At 47.9% G+C, this 18,803-nt stretch overlaps 1 protein-coding gene across 3 annotated transcripts in view; it reads right to left on the reverse strand.

The window, feature by feature from the left end:
• The window catches only part of MGRN1 (mahogunin ring finger 1), a 395,304-nt gene that overhangs the window by 213,882 nt on the left and 162,619 nt on the right, over positions 1–18,803 (reverse strand). For all 3 annotated transcript variants that reach the window (XM_086941276.1, XM_086941277.1, XM_086941278.1), the window contains exons 8-9: positions 17,529–17,572; positions 9,872–9,919 (exon numbers count right to left, since the gene is read on the reverse strand). In XM_086941276.1, coding sequence (XP_086797402.1) covers positions 9,872–9,919; positions 17,529–17,572 — 92 coding nt within the window. The remainder of the gene's footprint in view (positions 1–9,871; positions 9,920–17,528; positions 17,573–18,803) is intronic.

An 18,803-nucleotide genomic window follows, 5' to 3' on the forward strand; every position in this document is an offset into this window, starting at 1 on the left:
ATACAAAGATTCTCTGGCATATTGTTATTCAGCGATTTGTACGGAAGGGCTACTGCTTTGTGTGTGAGCGGCTCTTGCAACAAATAGCCCTCCAGCGGCACGTATTCGGGAAAGCCCTCTGTGGTCAGGGCTTCTGCTGCCCATGCTTGTCTTATTTGTGTATTTAAAGAGGTGAGTGCTGTGGAGTTGGAATTTTTGCGTTGGGCGGTGAAGGCTTTGAGGGCACCTTGGACAGAATGTCTCCCACTGTTGAGATCCCCACTGTGTCCCAGTGGCCGAAACCTTTTATTTTACCTATTTCCCTCAGCCAGGTTTCTTTCCAGAGCGGCATTGCTTTTGTTATCTTATGAGCCCATCCAAGGGTTTTGGAGGCCCTCCCCCACACTTCCAATGTACTTCTTGTGGCTGGGAGTAGGCGGTGCTTCCCTGGCCGCCCATATAGGTAGTGGGTGAATGTATGTTGTTGCACTGTTTCACTTTCTACCATATATGTGGGGCGATTTCTGGCAATGTGTATCCAATCGTTGATTGGTGTTAGATGTTCTGCCCAATAGTAAGCTTCAATGTCTGGTACTGCTAGACCCTCCCATTATATGGGTTCCGTTGCTGTGTGTGAAGCACAATCCGTGGGTGTTTTCTCATGCATAGTAGCGAGCGCAATTCGGCCTCAATTTCCCGGAATATTGTCTGCAGGAGAGGGTAGTAGGAGTTCTGTAGGGCATAAAGGAACTGAGGCAGTGAGATCATTTTAAATTTTGCAGCCCTTCCCATTATCGTGAATGGTAGTGTACTCCATCGTTCTGTATCATCTTTGCACTTACGTATTATTCGTCTAACATTGTGTTCAAGACAGAGTTTCTTGTCTGTTGTGAGAAAAATGCCCAGATATATAAAGCCCTCTTCTACCATCTTTAAGTACTCAGGCAAGGGAGGCCCCCTACTTAAGGGTCTAGGGCGGTGGTTCCCAAAGTGTGCGCCGCGGCTCCCCGGTGCACCGTGATGAGAAGCCAGGGGCGCCGCGCCGCCGCCCAGGATGTGGGCCGTAGAAATTGCAGCCGCAATTCCTCCCCCTTCTTTGTCTGTCAGGTAACGTGATCCCAGCCCTCGCCCTCTGCATTTCAATGCCTCAATTAAGAGCTGCGCTCATCAACCCTGAGGCGAAATCCAGGAGGCCAACGACCCCGTGAAGCACCCAGCCGCACTCCAGGAGGAGCGTGGCTCACACAGGTGCATGCTCTGTTTCGGGGCCATAAGACAAAAACTAAGAAAAGAGTCTAGATCAGACCCAAGATGGGTGAACGAATTCATTGCAGTGTGTATGGAAATAGAAAAGAAAGGGGAAGAAGTCCCAATAGTAGCTGGTAGTATGTGAAAGGTAAGATGTAAAAGAATACATGCTCTATCAAATCCTGGCTGAGCGAGCAGACGCTTACCTAATTTTAAAAAAACAAGACCACCGGAAAATAGGTCACTATCACAGAGGCAATGGATGTAACTAGAAAGGAAAACGGATCTAAAATACTCATAATATTTTTAATAAAAAAAAATCTGAAAGAGTATGCATATATTAAACCTGCTATTAGCGGAAGTTGGTGTATGTAATACTGCGCCACTAAGTATAGATGGCTAATATCTGAAAACTAGTCGCCTCCGGTGTGGCATATAAAGAAAAACAATAAGACGCTTGTACCCAAAAAGTCTTAAAGAGTGGAGTTCACGAACGGAAATGGTAAAGGTAGAGTTTGTTTCTGTGTTGTGTTTAAAAACGGGCGGATGTCCCGCTTGAGGCTGAAATATATGAATAAATAAAATGCCATGAGTCTCATTATCTAAACAGGTGTATGCTCTGTTTCGGGGCTGAGGGTGGTGGGTAGGAGAGAGGTCAGGGATGTCGCAAGGAGCAGAGGGTCATGTTTGCTTCCTCACATGGCCTACCTGGGCCCCAGGTCCTCTTTGCTTCCTTACCGGTGATAGTCCTCTCCACACCATTTCCGCCTGACGGGTGTATGTATTCTCTCACTCCCTGTTCTGCGTATATCGAAAGGAAGCGGCCATAGACCTGATACTCTGTTTTGTTTCTTTTTGTTTATTTGAGCAAACAACGGTTCCTAAGCTGGGCCTTTTTTGGATTTTATATTCCCTTTTGAATTAAATGTTGGTCTCTTCGTACCAAACTGTAACAGTAAAAATAAAAAAAGATAATGTAATATAGCTATTTTAATTTATGATGTCATGTTTAACATGTAATGAGTGTTGTACTATATGAAGTCATGAACAGTGCATGAAAGGGCACAAGGTATAGTGTTAAAGCTCAGGTACATACTTTTTTCTTTCTCTTTTTTTTAAACCTTTATTTAACTTTTTTTCCATTAAAGACATTGCACATCACCGCTGTAAAAATAAAGTTTTATGATGTTGATGGCTACTCTATGATACCTGCATCACGCCTAGGTTTGATTCTTCATGTAGACCAGTGGTTCCCAAAGTGTGCGCCGCGGCACCCCGGTGCGCCGGTAAAAAATGCTGGGGAGCCACGGCCAACTGCCAATTAGGTCAAGGGAGCAGCGGGTCAAAAAAGTTTGGGAACCACTGGTCTAGGGCTACAGGCAAATTGACGTATACTAGTTTACCTTATATCGTGAGTGTCTACCATATTCTTCGATGGTCTGAAAGATAGCAGGGATCGTGTTTTCAGGTTCAGTTATGTATAACAAGAGATCGTCTGCTAAATAAAGAGATTCTTTCCTCACTAGCATCTTCCTGTGTGATCCTGAAGCCCTAAATTCTTTGGTGTTTTCAAATTCGACATGCCAGCTTCTCCAATGTCAATGCAAACAGCAGTGGGGATAGGGGGCACACCTGCCTGATCCCTCTGACAATTAGGAATTCCTGGAATGTTTTGCTGTTCACTCGTACCTTTGCCCTTGGGAAATTGTATAACAGAGCAACTCAGTTTCTAAATTTTGGTCCAAAGCTGAATTTTATGAGGGTAGACTCCAGAAAATGCCAGTGTACTGTGTCAAACTCCTTCTCAGCATTGACTGATAAGAAGCCTGAATGATCACAGTGAATCAGTGATGTTATGACATTTCTCAATCTTGTGGCCAGTTTGATCGCAAGGACCTTCACTTACACGTTTAGGAGGGAAATTGGGCGATAGGACTCACATCTATCCCTCGCTTTTCCTTACTTCTGTATCGTCACTATTGTGCGCAGGCAGAGGTCTGGTGGAAATATCCCTTCATCGTTTGCATCCTGGTAGAGATTTAGCTAGCACGTGTGTGCTCAAGAGATCTGCACATCTCTTGTAAAATTCGGCAGGAAAGCCTTTTGTTCCAGGGGTTTTCCCTGTGTGCAGTTTCCTTATTGTCGCCTTCACTTCATTTAGCGACAAATCTCCTTCCAGCTTCTACCTGTCTGTCCCTTCCAGTGACGGAGTCTGTATTTCTGAGAGGTAGTCCTCCATCTCCTGGGTGTCAGATAAGGGTTTGGCCTTATAAAAGCCCTTATAGTATGCAGCAATCTCTGCCACTATATGTTTGTCGTTTGTGTGCATCTGTCCTTGTCCATCAATTATGCACTTAACCCACCTGCTCTCTATTTCTTTTTTGAATAGCTAGGGGAGCAGTTTTCAGGCTTTGTTCCTGGTATCGTATAATCGGTGTAGGGTGGCTAAGTGCTGGTCTCTGGCCACATTATAAGCTAAATCACTGTATTCCTGTCTAAGTGTCTCCAGTCGTCTGGTGAGATGTGGATCTTGTCCTGTAATTGTCAGCTCTTCTTAAGTCAGGAGTTGGCGCTGTAGAGCTGGAAGCTTAGCACTAGTCACCTCCCGGAGCACTAATTCAGCCGCACCAAGACCTCGTGTGTGAAGGGAAGAAATCAGGGCCGGTGAACTAGCCCGTAGCAGCACAAACCAGGATGGTCCTCTCGCCTAGGGCACAGCCACTACTGAGCGCAAGAGTTCTCAATGGGACACACTTCAAAAGGTGACTGGCCGCCCCAAGAAAGAACGCATCCTGAAGGAAATGCTCTCCCGCCCCGCAACAGGCCCCGTGGGGGACCACGCCCGCAACTAAAACAAATGGGGGACAGGGTTGATCAGACAACCGAAGTGCCAGTAACCCGCACCTGTCTGGAGGCATTCTTCACAACTCTCCAGGAAGATCTCAGAGCAAAGCATAAACTCTCACAAGACATCCAAGAGGTCCAGAGAGATGTAGAAGTGCAGTTAGAAGGTGTAGCGGAACTGGAGGACAAGGAGGGGGGTTTGGAAGAGGAGACCGAGAAGCTTCAACAGGAGGTTCTTCGTCTCCAGGACAACATATAGACTTACAGTCCCACCTGGAGGACTTAGAAAATAGGTCCCAACTGAACAACATACGTATAAGAGGTGTGTTGCCTAAGGCAGAGGGAGACAACATCTTTGGATTTGCCAGTGACTGCTTCCGCCACATCCTCGATGGCCCGTCTGATTGCAGCATCCAAATTAATCTGTGTGCATGATTTCCAAGTCAAGGAGGAGATACTGCGCAAAGCGCACAACATGTATCCCATCACCTTCCAGGGTCAATCTCCGATCTGGCAGTCCTCACGCTACAGAAACGAAGAACATTCCGCCTGGCTACCACACATCTACGCAGCCATGGGATATCCTATTCGTGGGGTCACCCTTTTCACCTGATCTTTCGTTGGAAAGTAAGGCTATATTAACTACGACCCTTAACAGAGACCTGTTGGGTGCTGGGTCTTGAACCCCGAGGAGAGCAACAAGTTGGGGACCCCCTCCCTACAGAGGGAGAGACTAACATGCTGGAGAAGACAGGGATAGCAACGAACAAAAAACAGACCCGATCTGGTAGAGCTAGCCAAAAGCCAGCAAGCAGCTTTGGAGGCAGTACCATCAGCGCTGGGGAGACCTGAAGGGACTTGAAAGCCCTAGACAATCTACAGCACCACACAGAGTTATGAGGCCCGGCGGATGGCGGGGGAGACGGGGCCACTGGTCACACCTAGAACCCCATTGGATTAGCCATGCAGCCCCACCTGGTTGCAGGACTGAACTTAAGACCATGTTCCAAGATGTATATTTTTGTTTATTTGTGTTGTTTAGGTTACATCCGGGGTATACACTTCACATAGGGTACACCACTGCGCATACGACTGGGCGTCAACAGTCTTATCACAATCTATTGCCACTTCGGGGAAGAGGGGCGGCGACAACGTCAGAAGCACGCAGCTTTCCCTAAAATTCATGACAGGCACCCACCTTAGAATCCTCACACTTAATGTGCGAGGTCATAACAATACAACTAAGCTCAGGGCAGTACCCACTTATCTCGAGAACACATGAGCAGATATCTGCCTCCTACAGGAGACACACATCCTCCCAGGAGACTGCCATCAGCTTAAGTATAGGGCCTTCCCCCAGCAATTTTTCTCATCCTCCTTATCCAAAACAGCCTGAGCAGCCATTCGGAGAAAGGTGGAACAGAAAGAATGTGTGACTAACTACATATGTGAAAGGCAGTATGTGAGTGTTGGAGTATATAAATGACTATATGTGAGTGAGTGATATTGAGAGTGGCTGTATGAATGAGTGTATACTTGTATCAGTGATTGTATAACAGAGTAAGAATGCGTTTGTTTCTGCTTGAATAAGTGATGTGGTGTTTGTGTATAACTGAGTAAGTGGAAGTGTGATTGACTCTTTGCATGACTGACTAGGTGTGTGAGTAACTCTGGATGAGTGGTGGTGTGTGTCTCTGTATAGGTGTATGAGTGCATATGATAGTGTTGTATTGATGAGTTACTGCATGTATGTGTGATTGTATGGGTGAATGAGTGGATGTGTGTGTAGACATAGGAATCAGTGAGTGCGGATTTTGTAACTGGTATTGTTGTTGATGGTTTCGAAAATGGTAATCTGTATTTTAGAGTGGGTGTATCAAAGGTTATGTTTGGGTGTGAGGAGGTGCATCAGATTTTAATGTGGATGATGTCATCAGTGATGTCATCTGAGATGTCATCAGTGATGTCACTGACTAGGTCATGAATGATGTAATATGTGACGTCATCAGCAATGCATTGCGGGGGTGCGAGTTATAGTTAGCTGAACTAACTAGAACGGCGGAATTTATCTGGTTTTGTACGAGTGAAATGTCCAACTAACTATAACATCCCTGTAACCTATGGGTTTTTTCAGTGAATTTCTAGGCTTTTTTAAATACTCATTTCTAACTAGAACGTGCCTGAAACCTTTGGTTTTTTCAGTGAATTTCAAAAGTTTTTTAAATGCTAATTTCTAACTATAACGTCCTTGAAACCTGTGCTTTTTTCAGTAAACTTAAGAGGTTTTTTAAATACTAATTTCTAACTATAGCGTCCCTATTAAATCCCCTTGAATCCTGAGGGTCCTTGGGGGACAACTAGCCGACTATGTACCTCCAGTAAGCGCCACAGAGCTGTAGTGCAGAGAGGTGTTCAGAGCTCACGCCCCTTTTTACACCACGCTGCAAACGTGGCTTGTGGGGTACTGCTGCTCGTAGGACTAAGTCCATTTGTATCCTGAGGTTCTCTGGACACAAGAGGACCTCTTTGCCCCACCAGCAGTGCACCAGAAGCCGCATTTGCAGAGTGGTGTAATAAGGGGCATGGCCTCTGACCACCTCTCTGCAACACAGCTCTGTGGCGCTTACTGCAGGAACTTGGTGAGCTAGTTGGCCCCAGGGACCCTCAGGATTGAAGTGGACTGAATCCCCCAATTTAAAATGCGCCGTGGGGGTCTTTGCACACTTGTTGTTTCAGGCCCTGCCCCCCTCACTGCACCACTGTGCAAACGCGCCCCCTGGTGCGTTGTAAGTTGGGGGATTAAGTCCCCTTCAATCCTGAGGGTCCCTGGGATCAACTAGCCCACCAGGTACCTCCAGTAAGCGCCATAGACCTGCGTTGCAGAGAGGTGTAAAAAGGGGCGTGGCCTCGGACCACCACTTTGCAACCAGCTCTGTGGAGCTTACTGGAGGTACTTGGTGGGCTAGTTATCCCCCAAGGACCCTCAGGATTGAAGGGGACCAAATTCCCCAATTTACAATGTACCAGGGGGCACATTTGCGCACTTGCTGTTTCAGGTTCCACCCCCTCGCTGCACCACTGTGCAAACGTGCCCCCTGGTGCGTTGTAAGTTGGGGGATTAAGTCCCCGTCAATCCTGAGGGTCCATGGGGAACAGCTAGCCCACCAGGTACCTCCAGTAACCGCCACAGAGCTGCGTTGCAGATAGGTGTAAAACGGGGGTTGGCCTCAGACCACCTCTTTGCAACGCAGCTCTGTGGCGCAAACCCCCACGGTCCCAGCCAGCTCCCTGCGTCGTGCGGGAGCCGGCATTGCTTTTTCACATGGGGAGCTGCTGACATGCAGCTCTCCTTGTGGAAAGGCAATTCTGCTTTGGCTTTTGGAAGAGAGAGCAGGTTTCCCTGTTCTCGCTTCTAAAAGCCAAAGCAGAGTTTGCTATGAGAGGGCAGGAGCCACACGGCTACCGCCCTGACATAGCAATCAGCACCCCAGGACATTGCAGTAGCCGGTCCTGAGGGTTGGCGGCCACCAGGGCTATCAAGGGCACCTTTATTTTCTATACTCCAGGGAGGTGGTTGTGCCCGGTTTGGGGGTCTGTATCGGACCCCCCAATTTAAATATTTAGTGCCCCGGGTAGGTGGTGGTCAAATCTTTTTAAGGGTTTTACAGAGCTCCGGGCAGTGTGGGGGGAATTGGGACCCCCCCACGCATTTTGTTTTTCAAGCTCCGGGAAGGTGGCGGTCCCCGGGACTGCGGGGGCCACAGTGCCCACTGCATACATTAAAATTAGCCCCGGGGAGGTGGCAGTCCTCTTGGCTGCGAGGGGGCTTGGTCCCCCCGGCACATAATCAATAAAGCTCCGGGGAGGTGTCAGTCCTCGGGCTGCGGGGCCCCCCCGCAGGCCCTCACTAATAAATTGGCAGTGTCCCCGGGACTAGGCCCACCCTGGGGCATTTTTTAAACGATGCACGGGAGCCCACGCTTCATTGTTTTTGTATAATTTCGGCGGAATTCACAACCCTATCAAGCTTTCCGCCGATATTATAAAAAAATACTTTTTTTGGCCCTGGGGGTCCTCGAGAGACCACCTGAGCAGGCCTAGGGGTCAGGGTGTTTCTATGTTTTGTCTACTGTTTTCTTGTGACTCTGTTCTACCGAGACACAAGATGGCTGCCAACGCTTCCTGGTTTGGAGTGTTGGCAGCCAATTAGAATGAAGCTTGTGGTCGAGAGGGTTCGAGCGAACCCACCGCTGCCCCAGATATCGAAACTTTTTCTTTTTCTAATTTTTCAGGAACTACTGAACGGATTTACACCATTTAACAAAAAGGGCTCTTTCTGAACCAAGATCTACCCTTTTGCCAAATTTGGTGTAATTCCCTTCAGCAGTTTGGCCTGTATCTTTGAGTTTCCTATGGAAAATAACATGGGGAAAATCCCCCTTTTTTCTCGGCCCGCTTGACGAATCACCCCGAAACTTTCAATAGTTCTGAAAATTTCACGAAGATTCGTCATCCGGCTCCAAAGTTATTGGGAAAAGAAAAAACGCTTTTCCTATGGAAACTAGGTCCTAACTATAACTACCTACAATACGCCGCACTCAGGAACTTTTGGATTTCAAGATTTTATTTAACAGAGCCCAGTCTGCTCACCGACGCGTTTCAGCCTTGCGGCCTTGGTCAGCTCCATATTAGAATTGTGGTGGAATCATGGCCACATAGGATTTCAGAACAGGCCGTTCTGACATCTCACCTTAATCCTTATTGAATCTCTTCAGGCCACTGACTAGAGGCGAGAGCCTTTGTTCTCAGGGATTCCAAATGGACACTCCATTTTGGGGACTTCTCAAACCAGACCCCATAAATACTTATATTCCGTTACTATCTCCAGGTTATTGGAGCCCAGAAACCAGCTAAACTTTGTTATTCTTATTACCAAAACACAATAACTTTTTTTTCTCCATATTTACCACTAGCTTTTAATAATTACAATATTTCATGAACAGGTCCAGCTTTCTTTGCAAGCCTATCTCTGTCTGAGCTGAGATTACGAGACTGTCTACATATAAAAGGCATGCAACATTTTTGTCATCTATTTTGGGGCTGCCACCCTTTGCGCCCCCCCCCCCCCCGAATTGCTAGCAGATCAGATCTAAATAAGGAGAAAAGTAGGGGAGCCAGAACACACCCCTGACTTAATCCAATTTCAATTAATATTTTCTGAGTCAAAGTCCCCTCTGTGTCAAAAGAAGCAAGGCAGATGTGTTGGATTCCGTCCCCACTTTTTACCCTTGAGTTACACATCACCATGGCTCTTCAGAAAGACCTTCTGACATCAATGTTTTGGGTCTCATTTACACAATCTGAGGGGCAGAAGTTTGGCACATTATGGAAAGAACACACTACATTACATTTTCTAAACATGGTTCATTCTGTCAGGACCCCTTGAACTATGCTCTACAGCAAGACAGTATTACGAGACAGTGTCTCTATTTCTTGCCTCGGATACAGATTACGGGGTTTTTCCAAGCTCTTGCCACCAATAGGCCTAGAATAAGCACACACAGGATGTTATATTATAGCAGTAGTTAAGAATCGAGATACGTCAGCAGGAGGAAGACAATGCCCTAACTAATGTGCATTGCATGCAACCAGAGTAAACTTAACATGAGTATACAGCAAGTCATCTGAAACACAGTCACTACTGGACATCTAGCACTTAATAATGCATCCTTTGGACAGGCAGTTCAAAGCTCTGTTAATATAAAATGCTTTTGAAATGCTTATGCAAATGGTTACTTACAATTTGTTTTTGTTTGAGTGGCTTGACAGAGAAGCTACCATCAACGTGCTGTGAAATTAAAAAAAAATAGGCGAAAGGTAATCAGATGTTAATCTACATGTAAGAGGGTCTGACTGCACAACTGATGATCAATGCCTGCAGCTGCAGAAGTTGTGTGTGAATGGGGCATAGATATGATGAGGGCTACAGAGACTGTGGGTACCAATACCTCAACCAACAGAGAACATATAATCTCAACCAAAGACAGCATATAATCAGTGACAATAGACCAGGACAGAGGAATAGGAAAGAGGGACAAGCAAGTTTGAGGAACAAGCTTAGGCACAACCATTATAGAAGAATAAATGCCATGTGGGGCAAAGCACTGCAACAACACTGTGGTATCAAAATCTAAAAAGAGGAGGGGTAAGACAGTCTGGGGTTGCGGAGGGGATAGAAATGGGAGGCCAAAACTCAGTTGTGAGTAATGAAAGCAATGGTAGAAATAGTCATCAGAAACCGCGGTTTATCAATGTGGAATTAGCAAATCAAATAGTAGATATCAGAGATCCACTAAGTCCAAGGCGCAAACAAAGAGTGCAGGATATTTGAAGGTCAACAATATGGTGAGGCAGACATGTGGATAGCAGGCATGAAGAACAAGTTACTTACCATCAGTAACAATGTATCTGTAGGAGGCATAGGTTAGTTATAGATTCCTTACCTTAGAATTAGCCCCAAGTGTTTATTAGCAGTACCACTGCACGTTGGTAGGTGGCGTTGTTCTACTCCGCGTCCATCGTCAGCGTCATGGTCACCGGGACGACATCACGGTGGCTACTTAGATGCCGCCCCTGCGCGCTGGCGACAAGTCTGACACGTTCTTCCACGCCAGAAGCGCAGAGCCATGAAAGACACTGACCACTGGTGCGCCACACTAGGGCCCTGTAAGGGAGTCCCTATCCCTAGAAATCAGTTGGGAGAGTGGGGAGGATGGGTGGGGCAGTAAGGAATCTATAACTAACCTATGTCTCTTAAATATACATCGTTACCGAAGGTAAGCAACTTGTTCACCTGAAAGAGACAGTTAGTTATAGATTCCTTACCTTAGAATAGGTACCCCAGCAATACCATCCCCGGAGGAGGGACTGCGAACTAAGTTCATACCAAAAAGTCCTGGAGGACAGAAGGGGCAAAATAGGTGTTCCTCCCGACTTGGCTGTCCAGGCAGTAATGTCTGGTGAACATGTGCAAGGATGCACATGTGGCCGCCTGGCAGATGTCAAGAAGGGGGACTCCACATGCCAATGCAGCAGTTGCTGCAGTAGCCCTAGTTGAATGAACACGCAGCCCCACTGGAGGCTCCTTTTTCACTAAAGCATAACAGACTTTAGTATATAGGACAACCAATCGAGAGATGGCACGCTTGTGGACAGCCCGACCTTTCTTGGCACTCACATAGCCAACGAAGAGTTGATCATACACCCAGAAATCTTTTGTGCTGTCAAGGAAGAAGGACAGAGAATGTTCAGGCTCCAGACGGTGGAGTCTCTCCTCCTCCTTTGAAGGGTGCGGAGGTGGGAAAAGTAATCATCTGTCCTATGTGAAAAGGTGTAACCACTTTAGGAAGGAACAATGGTCTCATCCTAAGCACCACTTTGTGAGGATGCACAGAGAAGAAAGGGGGCTTGGAAGATAAGGCCTGAAGCTCACTCACCCTGCGAGCAGAGGTGATGGCTACAAGGAAAACAGTTTTCAGAGTGAGTAGCCAGAGAGTACAGTTGTGAAGAGGCTCGAAGGGAGCGCTCATAAGGTAAATTAAAACAAGATTCAAATCCCACTGGGGTATTATGAAAGGAGATGAAGGAAAGAAATGAATAGTGCCCTTAAAGAATCTACTTACAATAAGGGACTTGAAAAAAGAGGGTTCATGTGGTAGCCGAAGGAAAGCAGAAATAGCTGCAGGATAGCCTTTAAGAGTGCCCAGAGCAGAGCCCTGCTGGGCCAAGTAAAAAATGAACAAGAGAACCCCAGAAAGAAGGGAGGAAAGGGGCTCCACAGCCTTTGCTGTGCACTATACCACAAACTTGCTCCATCTACAGGCGTATAGCGTTTTAAACGTCTGGCTGCCAAGATGACATTACAGACTTCGGGTGAAAGGTCAAATGCTGTCAACTGTCGCCACTCAATCTACATGCAAGGAGGTGGAGGCTGGACAGGTTCGGGTGAAGGACTGTCCCCTGTTGCTGCAACAGAAGATCCTCTGAAGGGGAAGTCTGATCGGAGGATCGATAGCCATGCTCAGTAGCTAGGGGTGTCAGACTCTTCGTGTCCAGTCCGGAGCCACAAAAAATGGACTTGTTCCCAGTCGCGCTTGATCTACTTCAGCACTCGGGGCAGAAGTGGTACAGGTGGAAAGGCATAGAGGAGGCCGCAGTTCCACTCGAGACGAAAAGTATATTGAGCGAGTGCCTCCTTGGAAACTCCAACATGCACAACTGCTGACATTGCGTGTTCTCTTCGGAGGCAAACAAATCTAACCAAGGCTCTCCCCACCGCTGAAAGATACCTTGCACCACCTCTGAGTGAAGACTCCATTCATGATCTATCAGGCACTGATGGCTGAGTCTGTCTGCCCTGGCGTTCAGAGAACCTGCCAGGTGTTGGACCACCCAGGTCATGCCCTGATGTTCCAGCCATGTCCAGAGGCGAAGAGTCTCTTGACAAAGGGTCCACAAACCCACACGCCTTGTTTGTTGCAGTACCACATGGCAGTGGTGTTGACTGTGAACATCTGCACTACTTTCCCTTTGAGGGACGGACGGAAGGCTTTCAGTGCCATGCGGATCGCCTAAAGCTCCAACAGGTTGATGTGGAGCCCGGACTCCGCCAGAGACCAGATGCCACTGATCTCCGCCTCTCCCAGGTGGCCGCCCTATCCCAGAAGCAACGCATCGGTCATCACCGTAAGGTCTAGTTGGAGAAGGGAGAGGGATCTGCCTCTGACCCAAGCTGGGTTTGTTAACCACCACTGCAGTTGTTGTGCGGTTCCCTCCGAGATCTGGACCTAGTTAGAAAGAGTCCCACGATGCTGCGCCCACTGGAACTTCAAGTCCCACGGCAGAGCCTGCATATGCCACCTGGCAGGATCCACCAGCAGGATGCAGGCGGCCATGAGGTCCAGTAGCCTCAGAGTCATTCTCACTGAAATCCGTGCTAGCGGCTGAAACATCGGAATCAGAGCCCAAATTTCTGAGACTCACTGCTCGGGAGGATAGGCCCGAAACTGCACTGTGTCCAGAACAGCTCCGATGAAAGGGAGCGTCTGAGAGGGCGCGAGGTGTGGCTTCGGCACGTTGATATTAACCCCGAGCAAGTGCAAGAAGTGCGCTGTAGTCTGGAGGTGGGAGACGACAGCCTGGGGCGAGCCCACCTTCAACAGTCAGTCGTCGACATAGGGGAAGACTGGAGCCCCTGATCTGCGCAAATGAGCTGCAACCACAGCCAACATTTTTGTGAACACTGAGGGGCGCTGGTAAGGCCAAAGGGGAGCACGGTGAACTGAAAATGAATGTGGGCTACCGTGAACCGTAGAGTGCGCAACTTCCTGACGGCAAAGGGCCAAGTGATTCTCCGACATGCAATGGAAAGCAGGTGGCATGGAGGGAGGGGTAGCCTCGAAGGGGAGGGAGTAGCCCCTTCGGACTATTTGCAAAAGCCACCTGTCCGATGTGATGGATTGCCAGTGGGGCTAGTGATGGCGAATTCTGCCCCCCACTGGCCGCTGATGGGCCTGAAACTTCGGTCTAGGAGGGTTTGGAGGCTGCAGCAGGAGGGAAAAGGGTGATCTGGCCAGCCAGCTGGCTCCGAGACCCACAAGGTCACCAGGTCCCACGTCCGGGGCCACACAGAAGCTGGGCAACTTGCCTGAACCGGTGGCTAGACTGGGCCGAACGTGGTAGGGCACCCCTTCCATAGCCACGAAAGGGGTAAAAAGCAGACTGGAGTGGATGGGAAGATGCGGCGAGGCCCAAAGAACTGTCTGTAGCCCGAGAATCTTCAAAGCGCTCCTGCGCCGTGTCTGCTTTGTCGCCAAAAAGACGACGGCCATCAAAGGGCATGTCCAGCAAAGTTGCCAGGACATCCCCCGAAAAGCCATATGTCCTCAACCAGGCATGGAGTTTAAGGGCTACCGACGTGGCAATCGTTCTGCCTAGTGAGAGGGTGGTAGGCAGTCCACATCTACTCATGAATTTGGCTGCGTCTCTCCCATCTGCCACTGCTTGGAGAGAACGGCCCGGGACTCCTCCAGGCACTGAGGCAGCACCTACGCAAACGTATTCCAGATGGTGTGAGAGTATCAGCTGAAGAGGCACGCAGTATTCACGGACCGGAGTGCAAAGCTGGAGGAAGAGAACATGCGTTTTCCAAGGTGATCCAGCTTCTTGGATTCCATATCTGGTGAGCAGAAGGGAATGCACCCTTTGAAGAAGTGGCTTGGACCACCATCCTCTAAGGAAAAGGTTATGGGTGAGGAAAACTGGGTCGCCAGGGCCGGGTGATAGCGGCGGGCAATTGTCCTTTCCACACTAGCCCCTGTGCTGGGCTTGGACCAGATGGACGTCAGTGAAGGCTTCATTGAAGGGCAGAAGCGGTTCAGAGGCGGTTAAAGCAGGCTGAAACACCTCTGTCGGGAGGTTAGTCCTGGCTGCCAATGAAGGGAGCTCCAGGCCCAAGGCCTCGGCCGTTCTTTGTACCAACACAGCGTAGGACGCTTCCTCCTCCGTAGCCACGGTAGGGTGAGAAAGCATGCCAAAGTCTGGAGAAGTGTCCAGACCATTGGCATCACCCAGGTCCTATCTCCAGTCCAGCTCTTCTAGCTGGCCTGCTAAAGGGTCCAACAATCCCTCCCAGTCCTCATCACCACCTTCTGGATAGTAGGGCACACCAGGGATGATCAGAGGAACAATGGTACCCAACGGTGTCGAATCCGACATCAACTGATGTCGGTTCGGCTTCAGGTCCTCCTCGGGAGTGAGGATGGGCACAGCGTCGACCTGGGGCATGGCCTACGCCGGGGGCGTCATCTGGATAGGCGTCAGTGAAGGTCGAGTAAGATTGACCGGAGACGATACAGATCTACGACCAAATCCACAAGGGGCCGCCAGGGCCGGCCAAGAGCCATCGGCATCGAAGGCACATGACCCCCGACCAACTCCCTGGGGCCCGAAGGAGCGCAGGCAGAGTCGGGCTGCTCAAAAACGAGGTGGAGGGCCTAGTAAAATGTTAAAATTTGGGCAGGGGACGTTCCGGGTCACGAAAACGGGGGGAGGCATGGAGTCATCCCTGAAGTAGGCACCAGAGAAGGAGCCTTCGAGCGATGGCACTCCAGGTCCCACGTTTCATCAACCGACCAACTACGCGAAGGGGAATAGCGCTGGTGCTTCTTCGCCACCTTCTTCTTAGACTTTCCAGAGGATCTCGAGGACTTGGAGTGTGACAAGGTGTGGTGGCTCTGCGAGCGGTCTCAAGACCTTCCTCTTGAACGAGGCGGGAACAACACTGAGCCAACCGCCGGGCAGCCAATATCTTTCGTGACCGCTCCCGCAAAGGCTCTGGATTCATGGCCCGGCAGTTGGAGCATGACTTCGGGTCGTGGTCGCGCTCCAGACACCAAAGGCACACGAGGTGCGGATCCATTACAGACATCAGTTTGTGACAGGAGTCAGACAGCTTGAACCCCGTGCAGTGTTGGGACATTCCTAGCACACCAAAAGTCAAAGACTCGAAAAAGCAGTTGACAAAACGTCAAAAAATGATACGTCAAAAAACGACTAAGGGGTAGCTCTCTCCAGATCTGCGCTAGGCTGGTGCTGAAAAAGAAAGAAATGATGTAAGCATGCAGGGGCGGCATCGACCCACAGATGTGCAGGGGTACTGGTAAGAAAAAATTCTCCAGATCCAGTTTGACGCCTGGGTGGTAATTCTAAGGTAAGGAAACTATAACTGTCTCTTTCAGATTCATTGTATGGAGAAGATAAAGTTGATATATGAAGCAAGGTGCTGCCCAAAACAATTTGATAAAAAGTGTGGGAACTTGAGAGCTTACTATGGCTCGACCGGATGAGGCATCCCAGGCATCCCCTGTGGCAGAGAGCTTTATACACATTGCTGGAACAGACCACAAGAGTGCCACAGTCGCAGTCTCCTTCACCACTGAGCAAGTGAAATGCCCCAGTGATACCAGCAAAGCTATTTTAAATTTTCTATGCACCTGTCAATCGCCTCTACTTGTACAATTGACTGTTTTTGTGTGAGGTGCTATATTGCTGTACAACCGATGGTGGAATGTTAAAAGTTGTTTCGTAAAACAAGAAAACATTAAAAAAAAACAGAGAGAGAGAGAGAGAGAGAGAGAGAGAGAGAGAGAGAGAGAGAGAGAGAGAGAGAGAGAGAGAGAGAGAGAGAGAGAGAGAGAGAGAGAGAGAGAGAGAGAGAGAGAGAGAGAGAGAGATACAAAGAGAGACCGAGAGATGGACAGAGAGAGAGCGAGAGAGAGAGAGAGCGAGAGAGAGAGAATGATAGACTGAGACAGAGAGAGATAGACAGACAGACAGAGAGGTAGACAGACAGACCGAGAGACAAACAGACAGACAGACAGGGTTATGCAGGTGTCCTAAGTGACAAATAGAGCAAAGGAGTTTTGCAGGAGACAGGCCTGGTTAACCAGAGATTTTATTTTACAAGGCTGGTAGGTAGCAAAGATGTATGGGCCTCTTATGCTATGGTAGGCAGGCTTTTAGGGTGTAAGTGCCATGAAGAGTTCAAGTCCTTAAATCAACACAATCAGGGAGAAGAATGTAGCGTGTGTGGTATCCTGCACAGTGTATCTTGGAAGGCCTGGGGCAGATTATATCCCTTCAGTTTTGCTAGTTATTTTGGGGCAGATATATTCTATCTTGGGTGTGGGGTTCAGTGTATAGTCGCTGAGGTGGGGCAAAATGGTGGGGGGTTTTCATGAAGGTGGTGAAAGGTGGGAAGTAACTGAGATGTGGAAAGGAGTATAGCGGTCAAGTGGATAGAAACAGACAAGGTAGGGTTGGAAGGTGGTCTGGAGCGAGAGAGCCAGGCATGTAGTGATTACGGTACGGTCAGGGATGTAGATGGTAGGTGGAGCAGACATGTAGTGTCTGTACTACAGGCATGAATGTGGCGGTCAGACAGATTGTGAAGTATGATTTGGTTTGATCTGCGGGGATTTATAGAGTGCAGCAAATGCTTGGAGGCATCAAGGCGCTACAGTAAGGATGGGATAAGATACAGACGTGTGTGGAGGCAGATGGGTGGAAAAAAACATCTGAGTAGGTGAGCATTGACAGGGTGGAGAATTACCTACAGTGGTGGAAGAGGTGTAGGAGGCAGGTGGCAAGAAACCCTGGTTTTACCGTTGTGAGTTGTAGGGAAAGAACCTTGTGGACAGAAGACTCATTAAGGACAAAGACTCCAAGCACAAAAACTGGGAAGTGTTGGCAAGAGATTTGAAGCACAAATTCCACATAGACTGGGTTGGTAGAAGACTACATGTCAGGTAAGATTTGGTGGTTTGAATTTATGGACTACTTTCAAGACTATGATGCGCACTCATCTGTGCCATTTGAGGTCAAGGAGGATTATTTACCTTCTCAAAAGCCGCCAGCAACACATGAGCATGCCCTGTGACTTCTGCAAGAGAAAAGGAGACATAGTATTAGTGGATACAGATCGGATATGCACCTGGGTTACGTTGACCACCCGCACTAGCCTGAAACGTGTGATACACATGTACGGCAGTCTTTATTACTTGGATCAGATTTAATTTTCATAGACAAATGCAAGAGAAACACAAAAGTCAGAGCTAGTAGAGGACATGTTACTCAGCCACAATTCCTGTGTCACTACGAGCAACTCTTCTATTTCAATCTAAACGTCATGCTCCACTGTGGATCAACTCCAAGGCCTGCCTAATTCGCCCAAAATGTCTTACACCACAGATCAATAAATTCAGTAGCTCTTGCCAAACTGGATATCCAATGCCCCACCTAGTCAAATTACCAATTTACTGTGAACTAATGCCTTAGGCTTGGCTCTTCATGAGTAATGGAAGGCCACTCACATACCACTTTAACAAACTCATACCCACCTCAGCATCAACTAAGACTGCTCACAGAGGTGAATCTTTAAAATAAATAATATACCATTCCAAAGCTATGAACTACTATCAAACAAATGTACATTATTGTTATGGTCACACAAATTAAAGAGTCATACTTGTCCGCTGACAAAGTGCAGATAAACATGAATGCAATTTTTGTAGTAAGTGATTTAGACAGGACATGTAGATTTGACCATTTTAAATACCGTCCTTATTTCTTATAAATTTGATATGTTTTGGGTTTCAAGAACAAGTGGGGTTTACAACCGCTTCTAAGTACCAAATAAAGGGCTAACATTTTAGTCTCTTCCGACTTCTGCTAAATGTCCCTTCCCAAAACATCTAACGGTACACAGTCTAACAAATCATACTTTCACCAAAAGACTTTTCCTGCGTCCAGTACAGGAATATAAAGTTCTGCCTCCTCACAACTTCCCTAAAATCTTTCTTATGATACATTACAGAGGAACAAAAACCTCAAATCTCTTACCTCCCCTAAATATCTTATGTACAAAATCGAGTGGCAAGATAGCGTATGCCTGCCTAACGACACTCCGGCACCGGTAAAGTGACTCAAAGAAAAGTCTTTACTTAATGTCTTTCAAGAGACAAAGACCTAAACCTGCACTTAATTCTACATTATCTACTAACTTTTGGTGCTATAAACTTGAATTCTTGCTACCCTTATTCAATTCATCAACTGTACCTCAATACCCCATTCCATAATAAATACAGTATGTCTAAACACTGCCCCCTTCTACC

This window comes from Lissotriton vulgaris, chromosome 10 (genome assembly GCF_964263255.1).
Source record: "Lissotriton vulgaris chromosome 10, aLisVul1.2, whole genome shotgun sequence".
In the NCBI taxonomy this organism is placed as follows: domain Eukaryota; kingdom Metazoa; phylum Chordata; class Amphibia; order Caudata; family Salamandridae; genus Lissotriton; species Lissotriton vulgaris.